The sequence below is a fragment of the Sapajus apella genome, unplaced genomic scaffold, assembly GCF_009761245.1.
Source record: "Sapajus apella isolate SASKATOON/1434 unplaced genomic scaffold, GSC_monkey_1.0 scaffold68, whole genome shotgun sequence".
Classification (NCBI taxonomy): Eukaryota; Metazoa; Chordata; class Mammalia; order Primates; family Cebidae; genus Sapajus; species Sapajus apella.
In genome coordinates, this window is record NW_022437008.1 from 979,665 (window position 1) to 1,001,925 (window position 22,261).

Below are 22,261 nucleotides of genomic sequence, written 5' to 3' on the forward strand. Positions count from 1 at the left end.
CGCTCCCGCCCCGTGAGCTTCCTGGGTGGGGCCACGCGGCTTCAAAACCCCCCGCCGACCCAGCGGGTCCCCGCCGCCGCCGCCGCCCTTCGCGTCCTGGGCCATCTCCCTCCCGCCTCCCTCCGCGGATCAGCCAGACAGCGAGGGCCCCGGCCGGGGGCAGGGGGGACGCCCCGTCCGGGGCACCCCCCGGCTCTGAGCTGCCCGCTGGGCCAGCCTCGGCCCGGAGCGGAGGAAGGAGTCGCCGAGGAGCAGCCCGAGGCCCCAGAGTCTGAGACCAGCCGCCGCCACAGCCGCCCCCGCCACTGCGGGGAGGAGGGGGAGGAGGAGCGGGAGGAGGGACGAGCTGGTCGGGAGAAGAGGAAAAAAACTTTTGAGACTTTTCCGTTGCCGCTGGGAGCCGGAGGCGCGGGGACCTCTTGGCGCGACGCTACCCCGTGAGGAGGCAGGACTTGGGGACCCCAGACCGCCTCCCCTCACCGCCGGGGACGCTTGCTCCCTCCCTGCCCCCTACACGGCGTCCCTCAGGCGCCCCCATTCCGGACCAGCCCTCGGGAGTCGCCGACCCGGCCTCCCGCAAAGACTTTTCCCCAGACCTCGGGCGCACCCCGCTGCACACCGCGTTCATCTCCGGCCTGTCTCCCGAGTCCCCGCGCATCCTAGACCCTTTCTCCTCCAGGAGACGGATCTCTCTCCGACCTGCCACAGATCCCCTATTCAAGACCACCCACTTTCTGGTACCAGATCTTGCTCATCTAGGTTATTTCCGTAGGATACTGAGACACCCCGGTCAGAGCTTCCCCTCCACAACTGCGTCCTGAGGACCTCAACTTTCCCTCGAGGCCCTCCTGCCTTTTCCCAGGAGACCCCCAGCCCCTGCGGGGGCCCCACCGCGTTAGCCCTGTTCGCACTCTCGACAGTGCCGGGGGGCGCCGCCTCCCCCATGCCGCCCTCCGGGCTGCGGCTGCTGCCGCTGCTGCTGCCGCTGCTGTGGCTACTGGTGCTGACGCTCGGCCGGCCGGCCGCGGGACTATCCACCTGCAAGACCATCGACATGGAGCTGGTGAAGCGGAAGCGCATCGAGGCCATCCGCGGCCAGATCCTGTCCAAGCTGCGGCTCGCCAGCCCCCCGAACCAGGCGGAGGTGCCGCCGGGCCCGCTGCCCGAGGCCGTGCTCGCCCTGTACAACAGCACCCGCGACCGGGTGGCCGGCGAGAGCGCCGAGCCGGAGCCCGAGCCAGAGGCCGACTACTACGCCAAGGAGGTCACCCGCGTGCTCATGGTGGAAACCCACCACGGTGAGCTCGGAGGGGCAGGGGAGTCGGGAGGGGGGCCCCCAGGGGGCGCCGGAGTGCCGGGGCCACGGGGAGGAAGTGACTGGCAGAGGAAAACTGGCTGGAGGAACAGGACCCCCGGGGCTCAGGGAACATGTGATGGTGGGAGGGGGTGTCGAAAGAGGATGGCACTGAGCCCCTTACCCGTCAGGTGCCTGGTCTTGGAGAGGAGGAGATAGCGAAGTGGACCGCTTCTGGAGGGCGACAGGAACATGCGGGGTCGCGGGGGGGAGTCCCCTAGAGGGAGAGAAGTAATAGGGAGAGGGTAGAAGCCTCCCTCTTCCAGGACGTGTAGCATGAGGGGGTCGTGGGGTGGGAGCTGCAGAGACAGGGGAGCCTGGTATGGGTGAAGCGAAAACGCCAGTATTTAGGAAAAGAGAGGCACTGGGGAAAGTCGACCTGGAGCGCAGGGGTCCTGAGGTGGAAAGATTCAAGAAGGACAGAAAAGCTAGAGGAAGGCCACCCCAGGGGGTGCCAGGAAAGTGGCAGCGGACGCCCTTCCAGAGGCTGCGAAGAACACGCGGGATGCGGGGCGGGGGGAGAGTCGTAGAAAAAGAAACAGAGGTTGGTGTGATAAATGTGGGGAGAAAGGAAGACGAGGTTATTGGGAGGAGGAGGCTAGCGGGAGAGGAGCGGAGAGCCGGGAGGGCGCCCGGGATGCGGAGGTGTCCTCGGCGTTTCCCACTGGGACTTGAGGGACAAAGCGGGGAGCCCAGCGGAGGAATCGAGCTCTCAGGAGACCTAGAATTCTGGGTCATGGGAAGGGCTTTACCGAGAGGGGAGACAAGCGTGGGAAAAATGGTGTGAGCGGGGCGGAGGAGAGAATACCCAGAGCCATCTACGCTGCGAACAGCGAGCCCCCAACTCGCCGCAGGATGGAGGGGAATGGGCTGAGTAGAGCCCAGCCGCTGGGGAAGTGCTGGGTTGGGGGTGAGTCTACAATTCCACGGTGAGAAAATCAAGCTGGGAGGGGTGAGAAAGCCCCACGTGGGTGCCACGCGCGGGGGGAGGAGCCTGCTCTTCCACCGAAAGGCGAGAGGACCCCGCTGTGCTGAACGCTGGCAGTCTGGAGCCAGAGTCAGTTCCTCTCGGGGTGGCTGGGGAAACCCCAGCGTCCGGCCGCCTCACCCTCCTCCCTTCCCTTTCCTTCCCGTGCCCCCGGTGGGGGCGGGGATTGCGCGCGGAGCCCGGGGCGAGATGGGGCAGGTCTGGTCCCCGCCCTCCTGGCTGTGGCGCCTCCTGCCCTCCTCACCCCAGCTACGGGCGGGGCTCCCGCTGAGACGGCCGGGTCGGCACCCACGCGAGGACCCGGGCGTCCCGCATTGTTCAGAGCCTTGGGGAAGTTCCCTCAGCTTTCACTGACTCTTGGGCGGTAGGGGTTTGGGGGTCCCCAGCCCATTCCTGCGCCAATTTACTGCTCCAGCCCAGTGACGCCCACTCCGCACCCACGTCTTAGTCTCGCCTTCTCTTCGCTTCACCTTCGTTGTAGAGGTTCCTTTAACACTGACCCCTCCAATCTTGCTCTCCCCCACAAATGCCTCTGTGTCTCTGCTCCCCACTTGTCTCCCCATTTCGTCTCCGTTAGTCTCTCTGTCCACAGCTGGGTCTTCTGGTTTTTGTCTTCTTTTCTCTCCCTATTTTTCTCCACGGTCCTCTCCCCTCTCCTCTGTCACTGCCATCTCCCCACCGCTCCCTCTCTGCAGCACCCTCCAACCCTTGCTCTTCCTTCTCTCTCTCTCCTTCCCTATCTGTCTTCCCCAGCCAAGGCTCTGCCTTTCCTTTAGGGTTTGCTGAGTAACCACTGGGCCAAGAATAGGGCTTATTGGGGCTGGGTGGGGAGGGAGACTGGGGGGGAGGAGGAGGAGGAGGGAAGGGGGCCTAGGAAGGGGTTTCCTCTGCCTTTCTCACCAGGCTCTTCTCACTATTTTCACAGCCCCACTATAGGAGGCTGGCAGCAGTTGCCCCAGTTGATCCAGGGGTTCATGGCTTGTTCCCTCAATCCCAACCCCAAACTTTTCCTAAACTAGAAAACGCCTTGGCTGGGTGCAGCGGCTCACGCCTGTAATCCCAGCACTTTGAGAGGCCAAGGCCAGTGTATCAGCTGAGGTCAGGAGTTTGAGACCAGCCTGACCAACTTGGTGAAACCCATCTCTACTAAAAATGCAAAAATTAGCTGGGCAGAGTGGCAGGCGCCTGTAATCCCAGCTACTCAGGAGACTGAGGCAGGAGAATAGCTTGAATCGGGAGGTGGAGGTTGCAGTGAGCTGAGATCACACCACTGCACTCCAGCCTGGGCCACAGAGTGATACTCCGTCTCAAAAAAAAAAAAAAAAAAAAAAAAAAAAAGAAGAAGAAGAAGAAGAAAACACCCTAATTCCTTTTCTCCCCACTGCAGCCATTTCTACCCAGAATGAACTTCACTTTCCCTAACCAGCTGGGGAAGGGAGTTAAGGAAAACTCATAATAAAAAGAAGTAGAAGAATCACATAGGGGTTAAGAGCCCAGTCTCTAGCCTCTCAACATATTGGGAGGCTGAGGCAGGAGGAATTCCAGCCTGCAGTGAGCCATGGTTGTGCTACTGTACTTCAGCCTGGGGGACAGACTGAGACCCTGTCTCTGGCGGGGGGAAAGGGCACAGCCTCTGGAACCAGAAAGCTTGAGTTCGAATCCTAGTCTGCAGCTTCCTAGCTATGTGGCCTTGGGGCAAATTACTTAATCTCTGTGCCTCAGTTTCTCCATCTATTAAATGGGCATAATAATAGTATAAGATTGTGAGGTTTAAATATCTTCATCTTTGTAAAGTGCTTTAAATAGCATCTGGCAAATAGGGCTTTTTGTTTTTATTTATTTATGTATTTTTTAAAGATGAGGTTTCTCCATGTTGGTCAGGCTGGTCTCAAACTCCCGACCTCAGGTAATCCACCTGCCTCAGCCTCCCAAACTGCTGGGATTACAGGCATGAGCCACCAGGCCCGGCTATTTTTTTTTTTTTTTTTTTTTTTTTTGAGACAGAGTCTTACTCTTGGCCATACTATAACCTCTGCCTCTCGGGTTCAAGCGATTCTCCGGCCTCAGCCTCCTGAGTAGCTGGGATTATAGGTACCCAGCCTCGCTATTTTTTTTTTTTTTTAATTGAGATGGAGTCTCACTCTGTCCCCGAGGTTGGAGTGCAGTGGCACAATCTTGGGTCACTGTAACCTCCGTCTCCCAGGTTCAAGTGATTCTCGTGCCTCAGCCACCCGAGTAGCTGGGATTACAGGCGCCCACCACCATGCCTGGCCAATTTTTGTATTTTTAGTAGCAACGGAGTTTCACCATGTTGGTCAGGCTGGTCTTGAACTCAGCTTGGCCAACTTCAAGTAATCCACCTGCCTCAGCCTCCCAAAGTGCTGGGATTACAGTTGCAAGCCCCCGCACCTGGCCAATGCTCTTAAACAAACACGTGATTGAGTGACCAGTGATTGAGTGTATGCAGTGTATGCAGACCTGGTGCCACATGGCTTCACCTGGGTCATCTAATTTCCCCCTATAATCCAGGAATGGGTTCTAGAGTCACTCTGTCCTGTCTTACAGATGAGCACCTGGTTCAGAGAGAGGAATTCACTTGCCCAAGGTTACACAGCGCTTCAATTAGGAGAGTCTGGGTGGGAATGCAGGGAGCTTAATGTTATTGCTGTTTTTCAAAGAGTAACAGGGAACTGACATTCAGAAAGAGGGTGTGAACTGCCCAAGGTCACACAGCTGAGAGGCGGCCGAGGTGCTATCTGACTCCAAAGCCAGTGCCCTTGATCTTTACTCTGCATTTTAGGGGTGCTTGCAGTTTGGGGCTCTCAGTCCCAGGAAGGCCTGAGCAAACAGAGTGGTTCACCTTGGTATCAGCCTTAGTTGAGACAGATGATGCTACTTGAGAGAGGAGTGTGGTTAGGACCCATTTTACAGAGTAGGAAACAAACCTGGGGGAGAAATTGCTCCCCCAAGGTCACACAGCTAAAAAGTATCAGAGTCATTTGGGCGTCGTGGCTCACACCTGTAATCCCAGCACTTTGGGAGGCTGAGGCAGGCAGATCACTTGAGGTCAGGAGTTCAAGACCAGCCTGGCCAACATGGTGAAACCCCGTCTCTACTACAAATACAAAAATTAGCTGGGCCGTGGTGGCAGGTGCCTGTAATTCCCGCTACTCAGGAGGCTGAGGCAGGAGAATCTCTTGAACCTGGGAGGCAGAGGTTGCAGTGAGCCCAGATCGTGCCATTGCACTCCAGCCTGAGCAACAAAAGCTCAGCTTTTTTAAGACAAAGTATACAGATCCAGAATTTGAGCACTTCTCACCATTTCCTCTGCCCATCCCCCTTCATCTCTTACCTAGACCATTACAGTAGCCTCTTCTACTGGTCCCCTGTATCTGCCCTTGCCCTCTAAGGCAAGGGTCCCCAATCCCCAGGCTGAGGACCAGTGCCAGCCTGTGTCCTGTTAGGAATTGGGCCACACAGCAAGAGGTGGGCGGTGGGCAAGTGAGCATCACTGCCTGAGCTTTACCTCCGGTTAGATCCTCAGTGGCATTAGATTCCCAAAGGAGGCAAACCCTATGAGACTGACCACCCCAGAGCTGTCAGCTCCAAAACTCCTAGACTTGGGACCACCAGCTCCCCTCACCTCTGCCAAACCCCTGATCGCCTCTCTGCATTTCTCCCTGCTAGAAATCTATGACAAGTTCAAGCACAGCACACACAGCATATATATGTTCTTCAACACATCAGAGCTCCGAGAAGCAGTACCTGAACCCGTGTTGCTCTCCCGGGCAGAGCTGCGTCTGCTGAGGCTCAAGTTAAAAGCGGAGCAGCACGTGGAGCTGTACCAGGTGAGGATGTGAGCCCGAGGGAAGGTCTCCTGCTGGAGAGCGTGAGCTGTGACCAGCAGGGCAGCTGTGAGGCTGCTGACTACAAGGTCTGCCTAGATAGTCCCTGAAGGATAGAGGAAATACAAACCGTGCAATCCTAGGACTCTCTTTATTTCTTCATTTCTTTCTCTTTTGAGACGGAGCCTTGGTCTGTTAGGCAGGTTGTAGTGCAGTGGCACGATCTTGGGTCACTGCAACCTCCGCCTCCCAGGTTCAAGTGATTCTCCTGTCTCAGCCACTTGAGTAGCTGTGATTACAGGAATATACCACCACGCTGAGCTAATTTTTGTATTTTTAGTAGCAACAGAGTGTGTGTGTGTGTGTGTGTGTGTGTGTGTGTATGTGTGTGAGATAAAGTCTTGCTCTGTCACCAGACTGGAGCGCAGTGGCACGATCTTGGCTCACTGCAACCTCTGCCTCCTGTATTCAAGTGATTCCCCTGCCTCAGCTTCCCAAGCAGCTGGGACTAGAGGCGTGCACAGCACGCCCAGCTAATTTTTTGTATTTTAGTAGAGATGGGGTTTCACCATGTTGGCCAGGCTGGTCTCGATCTCCTGACCTCATGATTCACCTGCCTCGGCCTCCCCAAGTACTGGGATTACAGGCATGAGCCACCATGACTGGCTGACTCTTGGGTTTATAGAACATTAGTCTTCTAAAGCTTCTCAGGCTCATTCAACATGGAAATCTTGGGATATTATCAAACATTTGAATTACAAAATGACTTCTAAATTACTGACTTAGAATTCAGGGTGTCACTGGGCACGGTGGCTCATGCCTGTAATCCTAGCACTTTGGGAGGCTGAGGTGGGTGGATCACCTGAAGTCAGGAGTTCAAGACCAGCCTGGCCATCATGGTGAAACCCCATCTTTAAAAAAAATAATAAAAAAAATTCAGGGTGTCAAATTTGCAGAGCCGTATGCTCAGCAAACCCCAGAATGTTAGCAGCAGAATTTTATTTTATTTATTATTATTTTAAGAGGAAGTGTCGCTCTGTTACCCATGCTGGAATGCAGTGGTGTGATCTTGGCTCACTGCAACCTCTGTCTTCCAGGCTCAAGCAATTCTCCTGCCTCAGCTTTCCAAATAGTGAGGACGTGCACCACCATACCCAACTAGTTTTTGTATTTTTAGTAGAGACGGGTTTTCACCATGTTGGCCAGGCTGGTCTCGAACTCCTGACCTCATAATCAGCTCGCCTCGACCTCCCAAAATGCTGAGATTACAGGTGTGAGCCACCGCGCCTGGCCCTCCATCTCAACTCTCACGGGTGCTGTGGGGGAGGATGGGTGCTGCAGGGTCGTACAGTGTGGATGTCTGAGAGGGTAGGTGGTGCCTGGGAACTCTCTGGGAGCCAGTTTGGGGGAGCAGATGGGATGAAGGGTTCAGTTAGTATATGTGGGGGCGTGGCAGCATCTACCACTGTCTCTCTCCCACCTTCATCATCCTCTAGAAATACAGCAACAATTCCTGGCGATACCTCAGCAACCGGCTACTGGCTCCCAGCGACTCGACGGAGTGGTTGTCTTTTGATGTCACTGGAGTTGTGCGACAGTGGCTGACCCACGGAGGTGAGGCTCGCTCATGTGTCCCACCTGTTTCTCAATGGGGTCCACGCCATTGTTTGTCCTGGGGTCACTTTGCCTAGGACCCCTGTCCGTCCTGGTGTGAAGGGGCTGAGACCTGGCTCCCCTCTGTGGCGTGGAAACCTGAGTGACTGGCTACTCCATTTCCTGAGCATCTCTCTGCCCTGCCCTGTGATGGGCAATGCCAAGGACACAGCAATGACTAAAACAGCCCCATCGTTGCCCTCACAGAGCTCATGGTCCATTTGGTGGGTAGGTGGGGAATAGACTTGTAAGGCAGTGATGACCCAGAGTGGGTGGGGCTGGGATGGAGAGCCCAAAGGAGGTGCCTGACCCAGCCTGCAATCAGGGAGAGCTTCCTGGAGGAGGGGCTCCTGAGCTGATGTTATAGAAATGAGTAGAATGGTCAGGAAAAGGAGGGTTGTGAGAGTATTCTGGGGCTGGGCATGGTGGTTCACACCTGTAATCCCAGCACTTTGGAAGGCCAAGGAGGATGGATCGCTGGAGATCAGAAGTTTGAGAGCAGCCTGGGCAACGTGGCAAAACCCGGTCTCTACAAAAATACAAAAATTAACCATGCCTGCTGGTGTGCACCTGTAGTCCCGGCTGCTTGGGAGACTGAGGTAGAGAATCACTGGAGCCTGGGAGGTCGAGGCTGCAGTGAGCCATAATCGCATTACTGCAGTCCAGCCTACGTAGCAGAGTGAGAGCCCATCTCAAAAAAAAAAAAAAAAAAAAAAAGTATTCCAGGCAAAGGGAACAGCCTGTGCAAAGGCCCAGAGGCCAGGGAGGGCCTAACTCATGTGATCTGTCCAGGAGATGACTGTCTCTGTCCTGTTCCTGGCAGGGTCCATGATGCCCACATCTCTCTCCCTCACCTCCCTCTCAGTTATGCTTTTATTCAATAATTACCCACAGGTTCCTGCAGTGTGCCTGGCCCTGTGCTGGGTGGCATGGGGAACACAGTGGCAACCAAGACAGCCCTCAGTTCTGCTCTCATGGGGTCCATAGTCACTTCTGGACATCTAAGAGATCTTGTCAAGGCCCCACCAGGCAGTAATGACCTAGAATGATCAAAGGTGAGACAGGGAGGCATGGATAGAGAGGCCAAGGCTGGGACAGGGAGGCATCTGGGAAGGGGACACCCTAAGCACTGTTGGGAGCTCAGAAAAGGCACCTGGACCCACCCGGGGAGTCTAGGAGGGCTTACTGGGTGAAGGTGATTATGTGGAGACTCACAGGATAAGTAGTAGTTTGGCCACATGAAAAAGTAGGGATGGCCGGGCTTAGTGGGTCACGCCCGTAATCCCTGCACTTTGCGGGGGCCAAGGTGGGCGGATCGCCTGAAGTCAGGAGTTCGAGACCAGCGTGACCAACATGGTGAAACCCTGTCTCTACTAAACATACAAAATTAGCCAGCGTGGTGGCGCACGCCTGTAATCCTAGCTACTTGGGAGGCCGAGGCAGAATTGCTTCAACCTGGGAGGCAGAGGTTGCAGTGAGCTAAGATTGCACCATTGCACTCCAGCCTGGGCAACAAGAGCGAAACTCTGCCTGAAAAAATAAAATAAAAAATAGGGATTAGGGAGCAGGAAGGCACCGGGAGGAGTGTTCTGGGCTGTTCCACAGAGGCCTAGAAGGAGCTCATCTGTCTTGGTCAATGCTGAGTCCCAAGCACACAGCATAGGCTCTGGCACTTTGTAGGACCTTAGAAAGCATCATCCACTCATTCATTCAGGAGACTGATGCTGGCCAGGTGTGCTGGCTCACCCCTGTAATCCCAGCGCTTTGGGAGGCCAAGGTGGGAGGATTGTTTGAGCCCAGCCTGAGCAACATCGTGAGACCCCTGTCTCTATAGAAAATTTAAAAATTAGTTGTGTAAGTCGGGTGCGGTGGCTAACGCCTATAATCCCAGCACTTTGGGAGGCTGAGGCTAGCAGATCACCTGAGGTCAGGAGTTGCAGACCAGTCTGGCTAACATGATGAAACCTCATCTCTACTAAAAATACAAAAAATTAGCTAGGCATGGTGTCACGTGCCTGTAATCCCAGTTACTTGGGAGACTGAGGCAGGAGAATTGCTTGAACCTGGGAGGCAGAGGTTGTAGTGAGCCAAGATCATGCTACTGCACTCCGGCCTGGGCAACAGAGCCAGACTCTGTCTCAAAAAAAAAAAAAAATTAGTCTTGCATGGTGGCACATGCCTGGCTACTTGGGAGGCTGAGGTGGGAGGATTGCTTGGGCCTGGGAGGTTGAGGCTGCGAGACCTTGTCTCAAATAAATAAATAAATAAATGAAGCAAGAGAGCTGCAGAGAGGGCAGAGCGGGGTGGGCAGGGGAGGCAGGAAGGAACCCCCTGGGGTTTGCTCCTTCCTTCCTCTTCTTCCAGGGGCTGGGTGAGCTACACCCACAGACTGGCTTCCCTCTCCCCACTGCTACAGGGGAAATTGAAGGCTTTCGCCTTAGCGCCCACTGCTCCTGTGACAGCCAAGTTAACACACTGCAAGTGGACATCAACGGTAAGACCCGCTTCCCTGGCCATGCCCAGCTGTGATTTGTGTGCGTGTGTGTGTCCTCATCTGCCCCGTGCCTCACTTGTCTGTCCCTCTGAGAGTGTCTGTATATGTCCCCTATCCTCTGACTCCCACACCAAAGCAGGGTTCTCTACTGGCCGCCGAGGTGATCTGGCCACCATTCATGGCATGAACCGGCCTTTCCTGCTCCTCATGGCCACCCCGCTGGAGAGAGCCCAGCATCTGCAAAGCTCCCGGCACCGCAGAGCCCTGGACACCAACTACTGCTTCAGGTGAACCTTGCAGCCTTCTAGGCTGGGGGCATGACTGCCATCTGCTGACCAGGTGTTCCAGGTTGGACACCTGGCTGATGCTGTGCTTGGGCTGAGCATCTGTCTCCTAAAGGGAGGGCTAAAGCTGAAGCTTGAAGGGCTTAGGGGATGGGGTCTAGGGTGTAAGAACTGGGAGTCTTGTGCTGGGCTTTGAGAGGCTGTAATCCCAGCACTTTGGGAGGCCGAGACAGGCGGATCACCTGAGGTGGGGAGTTTTGAGACCAGCCTGGACAACATGGTGAAACCCCGTCTCTACTAAAAATACAGAAATTAGCCAGGCATGAGGGTGGGCACTTGTAATCCCAGTTACTTGGGAGGCTGAGGCAGGAGAATCACTTGAATCTGGGAGGCAGAGGTTGCAGTGAGCCAAGATCGCGCCACCAAATTCCAGCCTGTGCGACAGAGTGAGACTGTCTCAAAAAACAAAAAACAAACAAATAAGTGGGAGTCTTGTAATGTTGGGATCAGGCTGCTTTCTTGCTGGAGCGTTGGAATCACAGAATGTTAGGAAGCTGAACCCTGAGAATGTTGGAATAAAGTTGGAAGGTCACCATCCTGGATCCCTAACTTGTTAGCAGGTTGAGGGTCTAGAATGCTGGGATTCTAGAGTGCTAAAATTTGGTGTTAATTACTGAAATGGTGAAGGTTGGACTGAAGGAAAGATGAAACATTGGGATCCTAGAATTTGGGAACGCACAATGAGAAGATGGCCCATGTGGAATTCCTACACCATTGGCCTAATGCAGATACCAGTGTTGGCAGACTGGAATCTTCGAATATTGGGCTCACAATGGTAGAATTCTGTTTTGAAATATTCACACCCACAAATGTAGGAGTTGGAGAAAGCCAGAATATTGGTATTCCAGCATGCTGTGACTCAGTGCTGGCATGTTAGAATCTTAGAATGCTGGGAATTTATGAATAGAAAGTGGCAGCAGGCCGGGCATGGTGGCTCATGCCTGTAATCCCAGCACTTTGGGAGGCCAAGGTGGGCGGATCACCTGAGGTCAGGAGTTCAAGACCAGCCTGGCCAACATGGTGAAATCCCATCTCTATTAAAATACAGAAATTAGCCGGGCATGGTGGTGGGCACCTGTAATCTTAGCTACTCAGCTGGAACTACAGCTACCCAGGTACTCAGGCTAAGGTAGGAGAATTGCTTGAACCTGGGAGGCAGAGGTTTCAGTGAGCTGAGATTGCACCATCTCAAAAAAAAAAAAAAGAAAGAAAAATGTTAGCTTGAACCTCTTGAGTGATGGGCTCGGAACTGCAGAATGTCGGGATGCAGTACTGGCAGACTGGAATTCAGGAATGCCAAGATCCTCAAAGGTTGGAAAGTAGGAATCCTGGAAAGTTGAAAATGCTGTCAGCATGTCAGAATCGTAGGATGCTGGAATACTAATCCTGCAATCTAAGGAAGCTGAAATGGTGGATTCCTAGAAAGTTGAAATGGAGAGTTAGAATGTTGTAAAATTAAAGTGATCATCTGACCTCATTCCTCCCCTGCTTAAAATACTTTGGTGGTGTCTTGGGCTTTGTGACCTGCTTTTCCTCTGCCAGAAAATCAGCCCTGCTCCCAGACTCCTTCACCATCAGATTTTAGCGCCACCAGCCCAGCAACCCTGTGAAGGAACAAACTGAGGTCTTGAGTGCCAACAGCAGCTGACATTAGAAAGGAGACAGCCAGTCATGTGAGCTTCCGTAGGGATGGACCCAACGTTACCTAGGAAGTCCTGCCAAAAAATGAAACCTGAAGGCCCCGTGCGGTGGCTCATACCTGTAATCCCAGCACTTTGGGAGGCCAAGGCAGGCAGATCGCTTGAGCTCAGGAGTTCCAGGAGTTCCAAACCAGCCTGTGCAACATGGTAAAGCCCTGTCTCTCCACAAAAAATACTAAAAAACTAGCTGGCCTGGGTTGTGTGTGCCTGTAGTCCCAGCTACCTTTGGGAGGCTGAGGCAGGAGTGCATGAGCCCAGGAGGTTGTGGCTGCAGTGAGCTGGGATCACGCCATTGCACTTCAGGACACAGCGAGACCCTGTCTATGAAAAAAAAAAAAGTCAAACCCAATCAGAACTGTAGATCCCAACCAACAGTTTTCTAGAAAGACAGGAACAGAGGAAATGTTAAGCAACAGGGTTTCACCAGCCTCAGCCTCCCAAAATGCTGGGATTACAGGCATGAGCCACTGCTCCCGGCCTATATCCTGTATTTTTGGTGGGTTTTTTTTTTTTTTTTTTTTTTTTTGGAGAAGGATTTTCAGTCTTGTCACCCAGTCTGGAGGGCAATGGCGAAATCTCGGCTCACTGCAGCCTCTGCCTCCCGTGTTCAAGCGATTCTCCCGCCTCAGCCTCCTAAGTAGCTGGGATTACAGGCACACGCCACCACACCTGGCTAATTTTTGTATTTTTAGTAGAGATGGGGTTTCACCGTGTTGGCCAGGCTGATCCTGAACTCCTGACCTCAAGTTATCTGATTGCCTCAGCCTCCCAAAGTGCTGGAATTACAGGCGTGAGCCACCACTCCTGGCCTATATCCTGTATTTAAAAAATAAGATAGAGAAAAGAAAACGTACTTAAGACAATCATAAGGAAGAAGAATTATATTTTCCACCCATTGAACAGAAGTGGCTTATCACAAAGGTCTTCACGTTGAGTAGGCTAAGGAGGAGAAGGAAGAAGAAGGGTTGGTCTTGCTGTCTCAGGGGTGAGAGAGGCAGAAGAAAAAGTTGCCCTGGTGTATTTTGTAAGAGGACCACGTAGTTCATGCTCATGTTGTTCAAGGGTCAGTCTATATATAGTTAACCCTGAATATATATACAAAGAGAGGGAGGTGATTCTGTGGATTCTGAAAAAGTCCTAAGAGAGGCCAGGCATGGTGGCCCACGCCCATAATCCCAGCACTTTAGGAGGCTGAGGCGGGTGGTGGATCACTTGAGGTCAGGAGTTCAAGACCAGGCTGGCCAACATGATTAAACCCTCTCTGTACTAAAAATACAAAAATGCGGCTGGGCACGGTGGCTCATGCCTGTAATCCCAGGACTCTGGGAGGCTGAGGTGTGTGGATCACCTGAGGTCAGGAGTTTGGGACAACACAGTGAAACCCTGCCTCTACTAAAATTACAAAAATTACCTGGGCGTGGTGGCGCGTGCCTGTAGTCCCCACTGTTTGGCAGGCTACAGCAGGAAAGTCGCTTGACCCGGGGAGGTTGCAGTGAGCCAAGACTGCACCACTGCACTCCAGCCTCGATGACAGAGCGAGACCTTATCTCAAAAAAAAAAAAAAAAGAGAGAGAGAGAGATAATACAGTGTGAGTGGACGGGGTAGAGATGCAATGGAAATTGGCTGTGAGTTGATCATTGTTTAAGCTGCTTTTGTGTAGTCTGAAACCTTCCAGCTGGGTGGAGTGGCTCATGCCTGTAATCCCAGCACTTTCGAAGGCCGAGGCAGGTGGATCACCTGAGGTCAGGAGTTCGAGACCAGCCTGGCCAACATGGTGAAACCCCATCTCCAAAAACATTTAGTTGGGTGTGGTGGTGCGCACCTGTAATCCCAGGTACTCAGGATGCTGAGCCAGAAGAATGGCTTGAACTTGGGAGGTGGTGGTTGCTGTGAGCCAAGGTTGCACCACTGTACTCCACCTGGGTGACAGAGCAAGACCCCATCTCAAAAAAGTCTATATATATACCTGATTGAACCTTAGAAAGACTGGAAAAAAAACTTTCATAGGAAAATGTGTTCTCAAAGCAGCTTGCACACAACCTTCTCCCTAACCCCGTTCTCCAATATCCAAGGTGGATATGAGGCCTCTCGGGCTCCCCTGGGGCCCAAGTAGATCTTTGATTCAACAAACAGTCTCTGTTGGCTGTTTTTTTTTTTTTTTTTTTTTTTTTTGAGATGGAGTCTGGCTCTGTTGCCCAGGCTGGAGTGAGTGCAATGGCGAGATCTTCGTTCACTGCGACCTCTGTCTCCAGGGCTCAAGTGATTCTCTTGCCTCAGCCTCCCGAGTAGCTGGGATTACAGGTGTGCACCACCACGCCCAGGTAATTTTTGTATTTTTAGTAGAGACAGGGTTTCACTGTGTTGGCCAGGATGGTCTTGATCTCCTAACCTTATCCACCCGCCTCTGCCTCCCAAAGTGCTGGGATCACGGGCGTGAGCCACCATGCCCGGCAATTTTTTGTAGAGGCAGGGTCTTATTATGCTCCCCAGGTTGGTCTCAAATTTCTTGGGCTCAAGCGATTCACCCGTCTTGGCCTCCCAAAGTTCTGTGATTACAGGTGTGAGCCACTACACCCGGCCGAGGTCTTGAGAGACTGGACGGAAAAGGCTTTGCGAAGGCAAGGGCCCTGGGTATCCCAGGGCCCAGAGCGTGGTAGGCCCTGAATGTATCCTGAAAAAATGAGTCAGAGGATCACCTAGAGGGCTTGTTCAGCATGGACAGTTGTTCCCAGCCCCACACAGTTTCTTCTTTCAGTGGCCTGGGGTGCTGCCTGAGACTCTGCATTTCCCACAGTCCCCAGGTGATGCTGCCACTGGTCCTGTGAGCTCACTGGAGAGCTGCTGACTTGGATAACAGTATCACAGCTAGGCCAGGTGGCCTGTAATCCCAGCACTTTGGGAGGCTGAGGTGGGCAGATCACAAAGTCAGGAGATCTAGACCATTCTGGCTAACACGGTGAAACCCCATCTCTACTAAAAATACAAAAAATTAGCCAGGCGTGGTGGCACACGCCTGTAGTCCCAGCTATTCGAGAGGCTGAAGCAGGAGAATCACTTGAACCCAGGAGGAGGAGGTTGTGGTGAGCCAAGATCATGCCACTGTACTTCAGCCTGGGCAACAAGAGTGAAACACCATCTCAAAAAAAAAAAAAAAAGTGGGGCCGGGCACAGTGGCTCACACCTGTAATCCCAGCACTTTGGGAGGCCGAGGTGGGTAGATCACAAGGTCAAGAGATCGAGACCATCCTGGTCAACATGGTGAAACCCCGTCTCTACTAAAAATGCAAAAAATTAGCTGGGCATGGTGGCACACGCTGTAATCCCAGCTACTCAGGAGGCTGAGGCAGGAGAATTGCCTGAACCCAGGAGGCAGAGGTTGCGGTGAGCCAAGATCGCGCCATTGCACTCCAGCCTGGGTAACAAGAGCGAAACTCCGTCTCAAAAAAAAAAAAGTATCACAGACGTTCAAATCCGAGGACCTCAGAGTCCCAGCTAGGATTGAACTGGAAATTAAAGATGATTCTGGGCTGGGCACGGTAGCTCACGCCTGTAACCCCTGCACTTTGGGAGGTCAAGGCAGGCAGATCACCTGAGGTTGGGAGTTCGAGACCACCCTGACCAACATGGAAAAACCTTGTCTCTACTAAAAAAAAACACAATTAGCCAGGTGTGGTGGCGCATGCCTGTAATTCCAGCTAATCGGGAGGCTGAGGCAGGAGAATTGCTTGAACCCGGGAGGGTGGAGGTTGCGGTGAGCTGAGATCATGCCATTACACTCCAGCCTGGGCAACAAGAGTGAAACTCCATCTCAAAAAACAAAACAAAACAAAAAGATGATATTATTCTGGACACTAGTTCTTCCCCTTTTGTGTGTTTAGGACTTCCTGTGAGAAAGTGAAAGCCAGAAACCTTTTCCCCAGAAATGTAAGCACATACACATACACACACATGTGCATATGATCTCAGGTGTTCAGAGCCCTCCCCAAGCCTATCCATGATGCCCCCTTGGCCCTCAGGTTAATGCCTTATTTGATCTGGTAGCTCCTACCTCTGAACAGATGAGGAAACTGAGGTGCAACCAAATTGGGTGGGACCAGGCTGAGCTCACAGGGATCCGTTTCCTGACTCCCTTCTCAGGCTTCCGTGGCTCTTGGAAAGGCTTTGTCTTGCCTCCAGGGTATCTGGTGCCACTTGAAGCTGGGTTCAAGCAATTCTCTTGCCTCGGCCTCCCGAGAAGCTGGGACTACAGGCGCGTGCCACCACGCCCAGCTAATTTTTGAATTTTTAGTATCGACAGGGTCCTCAAGTTTGCCTGCCTCAACCTCCCAAAGTGCTGGGATGACAGGCGTGAACCCCTGCGCCCCGCTGGCCCCACCAATCTATGAGCCGGGGCTGCAGTGAGCCGAGACGGTACCACTGCACTCCAGCCTGGGTGACAGAGTGAGGCTCTGTCTCAAAAAAAAAAAGAAAAAAAGTCACCCTCAACTTTTTCTTTTTTATTTTTCCTATTCTGATTTAAATTGCTTTATTATGGAAAAAAATTTCAAATGTATACAAAAGAAATGAAGATAAGATAATGAATGTCTGTAAACTCTCATCTAGCTTCACTGATGATTTTGCCCCATTTCAAATGCAGACATTTATATATTTTCTTGCATCACTGTAATACCGTATTGCACTGAATGGAACTAACTAGTCACTTGGATATTTTGGAAAGGATGGCTCAGAAAGGTATCTCTGAGGAGGTGATCGTCAGTCGTATAACTGATATTTATTGAGTACCTACTGCATTCCAGGCACTGCTTTAGGAGATAAGGCTCCCTGAGTGAAGGACATTTGAGCTAAGGTTTAAATGAATCGAAGGGGCCAGGCAAGGTGGCTCACACCAGTAATCTCACCACTTTGAGAGGCTGCGGCGCGGATCCCTGGAGACCGAGTTCAACACCAGCCTGGGCAACATAGTGAGCCTCTGTCTCTAAAAAGAATAAAAAATTAAAAAGAATAAATGGGCCAGGCACGGTGGCTCGTGTCTGTAATCCCAGCACTTTGGGAGGCTGAGTTGGGTGGATCACAAGGTCAGGAGTTCAAGACCAGCCTGGTCAACATGGTGAAACTCTATCTCTACTAAAAATACCAAAAAAATAGCCAGGTATGGTGGCACTCACCTGTAATCCCAGCTACTAGGGAGGCTGAAGCAGGAGCATTGCTTGAACCCGGGAGGCAGAGGTTGCAGTGAGCCGAGATTGTGGCACTGCACCCCAGCCTGGGTGACAGAGCAAGACTCCACCTCGAAAAAAAAAAAATTAGGAAAAGAAAGAATAAATGAAATGAACGAACATGCTGGAGTGGTTGGTTATCTGTGGGACTAGCAAGCCAGGCAGAGGGAACCGCAGATGCAGGGCCCTGAGATAAGACTGTCTGAGGAACGGACAGGACATCTGTGTGGCTGCAGTGGAGTAGGCATGAGAGGGAGGGAGTGGAGATCAGCCAGATTCGGTAGCACCTTGTGGCACATGATGAGGACTTGGGCATATGCCATGAGATGGAGCCAGGTTCAGAGCAGAGGAGTGACACGACAATTTACAGCATGAACCTAGAGGGCAGAGATTTCTGTCTATTTTATTTATTTATTTATTTTTTCTGGGTACTCCTCCCAAATGTCTCTTTAAATCTAAAAATTTTTTAAAATTCTTTTAGTGACAGGGTCTTGTGCTTTGTTGTCCAGGCTAGAGTGCAGTGCTGTGGCCATAGCTCACTGCAACCTCGAACTCCTGGGTCCAGTGATCCTCCCACATCATCCTTCCAAAGTACTAGGATTGAAGGTGGCAGCCACCACGCCTAGCCTATTTCTAACTGTTTCATTTGCCCCCAGTCCCCAGTAGATCCCAGCCTGGCACACAGTAGTAATTCAGTAAACATTTGTTGCACAAATAGAGCAGATCAGTATACATAGAGCTATGTTATTTTTTATGTTCCAGGGTGTGGGCATAGCATCATTTATTTAGTTCCCGGTGGATGGTCGTCTGGCTTCTTACAGGCTTAAGCATTGCATAATTGTTTTATTTATTATTTATTTTTTAAATTTAATTTATTTACATATTTTGAGACAGAGTCTTGCTCTCAGACTGGAGTGTGGTGGCGCAATCTTGGCTCACTGCAACCTCCACCTCCAAGGTTCAAGCAGTTCCCCTGCCTCAGCCTCCCGAGTAGCTGGGATTACAGGCACATGCCACCACACCGGGCTAAATTTTTTTGTATTTTTAGTAGAGATGGGGTTTCACCATGTTGGCCAGACTGGTCTCGGACTCCTGACCTCAGGCAATCCACCCGCCAGGAGGCTGGGGGTCTGAAAGGCTGAGTTGTGCTCCCGCAGGTGGCTGTCTCTTAAGGGGTCTAAGCAAGGCCACAATCTCAACTGGATTGAACCAGGAGTTCGGGACGGTTGCTCTTCGCCCCTAGCTGACCCTCAGAGAAGACTCAGAGAAAGAAAGTGCCCAGAGAAAGCCTCCCAAAGTGCTGAGATTCTAGGCGTGACCCACTGCGCCTTTGCATGAGATAATTATTACAATGCTCTTAGCACAGTACTGGACTGGAGGAAGTGCTTCATCTGTTAGTGATTATCATGACTATTACTATTATCACAGGGAGACCCAGATGGAGACAGGGCTGGGGGGGCAACCTAGGGTGACACACACACCTGGGGACAAGGGGCACGCAGCTCCTGTGGTGGCAGCCCTTCCATGCCCCTGACAACTGTCTCTCCTGCCTGCAGCTCCACGGAGAAGAACTGCTGCGTGCGGCAGCTGTACATTGACTTCCGCAAGGACCTCGGCTGGAAGTGGATCCATGAGCCCAAGGGCTACCACGCCAACTTCTGCCTGGGGCCCTGCCCCTATATTTGGAGCCTGGACACACAGTACAGCAAGGTACGTCTGGCCCACGGGGGTAGGAGATGCGCTGGGGGGAGCCAGGATGGAGGAAGAGGAGAGAGAAAGACAATAAAGTCAGAGAAACGAGTTGGCAGGATGGGGAGAAAGAAAGAGGGATGGGGCGGGGAGGGGAATGCATAAAGAGATGGGGAGAGAGGCATGAGAAACGAAGACTCACAGAGCTGAAGTAACAGAGGGATGGGGGTGAAGCGGAGAAGAGAGACAAGGAGATGGAAGGAAAAACGCAGAGAGAAATGGAGAGACAGAATGAGAGAGGCAGACGGGCACTGGCAGATACAGACACAGAGTTATGGCAAGGAGAGACAAAGACAGGTACACAACAAGGCAAGAGGCGAACAAGAAGAGGGACAGACTGAGAAGGAAAATCAGGACGGGCGCAGTGGCTCACGCCTGTAATCCCAGCACTTTGGGAGGCCGAGGCAGGTGGATCACAAGGTCAGGAGTCCGAGACCATCATGGCCAACATAGTGAAACCTTGTCTCTACTAAAAATACAAAAAGCTAGCTGGACGTGGTGGTGCATGCCTGTAATCCCAGCTACTTGGGAGGCTGAGGCGGAGATCGCGCCACTGCGCTCCAGCCCCCGCAACAGTGTGAAACTCCGTCTCAAAAAAAAAAAAAAGAAAATCAGACAGGTGGGAGAGACAGAATAAGATAGGATGGAAGAAGATAAGAGAGACCGAATTGGAGATGGGAAGATGCGGACTGACATGCGGGGAGAGACAAAGCGGAAGAGGCTGTTGCAGCTGGGGGAGTGGGGGTTGGGGAGTGGAGGGCTGTCTTCCTCTAGCCCTGAGCCCTGACCCTGACCCGTCCACCGCCCGCAGGTCCTGGCCCTGTACAACCAGCATAACCCGGGTGCCTCAGCGGCGCCGTGCTGTGTGCCGCAGGCGCTGGAGCCGCTGCCCATCGTGTACTACGTGGGCCGCAAGCCCAAGGTGGAGCAGCTGTCCAACATGATCGTGCGCTCCTGCAAGTGCAGCTGAGGCTCCGCCCCTCCCCGCCCCGCCCCGGCAGGCCCGGCCCCGCCCCTCCCCGCCCCACCCCGCCCCCACTGCCTTGCCTATGGGGGCTGTATTTAAGGACACCCGTGCCCCAAGCCCACCTGGGGCTCCATTAAAGGTGGAGAGAGGACTTCGGATCTCTGTGTCACTGGACGCCTGACTGGGATCTCCCTCCCTGACGTTTCCCTACTCCCACCCCATCTCCCTCCCTGTCCACCACCTCCTGCCTGTCTGCACCATTCGCCTTGCATCAAGGCACAGGCGACCAGTGGGGAACACTACTGATCCCTGCTGGTAGTTAGATCTATTTATTGAGCACCTTGGGCACTGTTTTAAGTGCCTTAGTGACCTCATTCAACCACCATAGCAACACTGAGATGCAGGGACTCTGATAAAACACCCATTTTAAAGGTGAGGAGGTCAGGCACGGTGGCTCACGCCTGTAAACCCAGTGCTTTGGGAGGCTGAGGTGGGTAGATCCCCTGAGGTCAGGAGTTTGAGACCAGCCTGGCCAACATGGTGAAATCCTGTCTCTACTAAAAATACAAAAATTAACCATGTGTGGTGGTGCATGCCTGTAATCCCAGCTACTCGGGAGGCTGAGGCAGGAGAATCTCTTGAACCTGGGAGGCGCAGGTTGCAGTGAGCTAAGATCTCCACACTGTGCTCCTCCGTCTCAGAAACAAAAAAAAAAAAGTGAGGAAACTGAAGCACAGAGAGGTTGAGGGAGGAATTCCTGCCTACCAGGAACCTGCTTTAGTGGGGGATGCTGAGGAAGACAATAAAAGTAGTTCAGGCCAGGTGGGGTGGCTCACGGCTGTAATCCTAGCACTTTGGGAGGCTGAGATGGGATGATTACTTGAATCCAGGGATTTGAGACCAGCCTGGGTAACAAAGTGAGACTCTATCTCTACAAAACATTTTTTTTTGAGATCAAGTTTTGCTCTTGTTACCCAGGCTGGAGTGCAATGTCACGATCTTGGCTCACTGCAACCTCTGCCTCCCGGGTTCAACCAATTCTTCTGCCTCAGCCTCCAGAGTAGCTGGGATTACAGGCGTGTGCCACCACGCCCAGCTAATTTTTGTATTTTTAGTAGAGACGGGATTTCACCATGTTGGTCAGGCTGGTCTTGAACTCCCGACCTCAGATGATCCACCCTCCTCAGCCTCCCAAAGTGCTTGGATTACAGGTGTGAGCCACCGTGCCTGGCCACAAAACATTTTCTTTTTAAATGTACGCTTGTGGTCCCAGCTACTCTGGAGGCTAAGGTGCGAGGATCACTTGATCCTGGGAGGTCAAGGATCAGTGGCCATCAGTGGGTCTCCCTCTGCTGTCTCCATCTCTTCCCATCTGCTATGGTCCCACTCCTGAATTCTCTCCTGCTTCCTCTTTCTCCTGCCTCTCAGTTTCCACTCTTTCTCCCAGGTTTCACTTCCCCAAGCCCAGTGATTCTCCTCCTGGGAGGGAGGACAGTGTGACTGCTGTGATTTCTTTGCCTGTGGGCATGAGAGCTGTTGGCAGCAGTGGGTCTGGGTGCCAGGGTCCTGGGGCCCTCCCAGCTCAGCCTAGGGGTAGAAATGTGGTGACTCCTCCAGCCCCAGGTCCAGAAGCACAGAGGGGTGAGGCAGAGAAAGGAGTGGGAAGCAGGAGGAGTTCACTATGCAAGGACGTGCCAACAAGTGGATAGGTATAGAGACGCTGAGGCCTGGCCCCAAGAGGCAGTCACAAGTGTAGGACACAGTGACACGGCTGTCATCGCTGCAGCCCTGGGAGGATGCGGCGCATGTACACATACAGACATACTCACACGGGGGGAAACTCGGATGGTGGCCGCAAACATTCACTTCTCACAGCCGCCGTGAACACAGACACTCCTGCAGGGCCCAGAACACGTGGGCTGTGTCATTTGGCGGCAGCTGCAGCCCACA

The 22,261-nt window shown here is 52.9% G+C and overlaps 1 protein-coding gene across 2 annotated transcripts; it reads left to right on the forward strand.

Moving 5' to 3' along the window:
* The first annotated feature begins 42 nt into the window (after positions 1-42).
* TGFB1 (transforming growth factor beta 1) lies at positions 43-20,467 on the forward strand. 2 transcript variants are annotated; one of them, XM_032248663.1, is made up of 7 exons: positions 43-1,298; positions 6,030-6,190; positions 7,684-7,801; positions 10,257-10,334; positions 10,471-10,621; positions 19,152-19,305; positions 20,156-20,467. In XM_032248663.1, the coding sequence occupies exons 1-7, from the start codon at positions 944-946 to the stop codon at positions 20,312-20,314; spliced, it is 1,176 nt and encodes a 391-aa protein (XP_032104554.1). In that variant the 5' UTR covers positions 43-943; the 3' UTR covers positions 20,315-20,467. The 2 variants fall into 2 exon arrangements, with proteins under 2 accessions (XP_032104554.1, XP_032104555.1); XM_032248664.1 differs by having other exon boundaries at positions 10,474-10,621.
* The last annotated feature ends 1,794 nt before the right edge of the window (positions 20,468-22,261 follow it).

Excerpts from the sequence above, each read along its gene's own strand:
- TGFB1 (XM_032248663.1), top strand. The coding sequence starts at position 944 with ATGCCGCCCTCCGGGCTGCGGCTGCTGCCGCTGCTGCTGCCGCTGCTG. Across the intron at positions 10,335-10,470 it reads ACTGCAAGTGGACATCAACG|CAGGGTTCTCTACTGGCCGC; the intron begins GTAAGACCCGCT and ends CCCACACCAAAG. Across the intron at positions 19,306-20,155 it reads TGGACACACAGTACAGCAAG|GTCCTGGCCCTGTACAACCA; the intron begins GTACGTCTGGCC and ends CACCGCCCGCAG.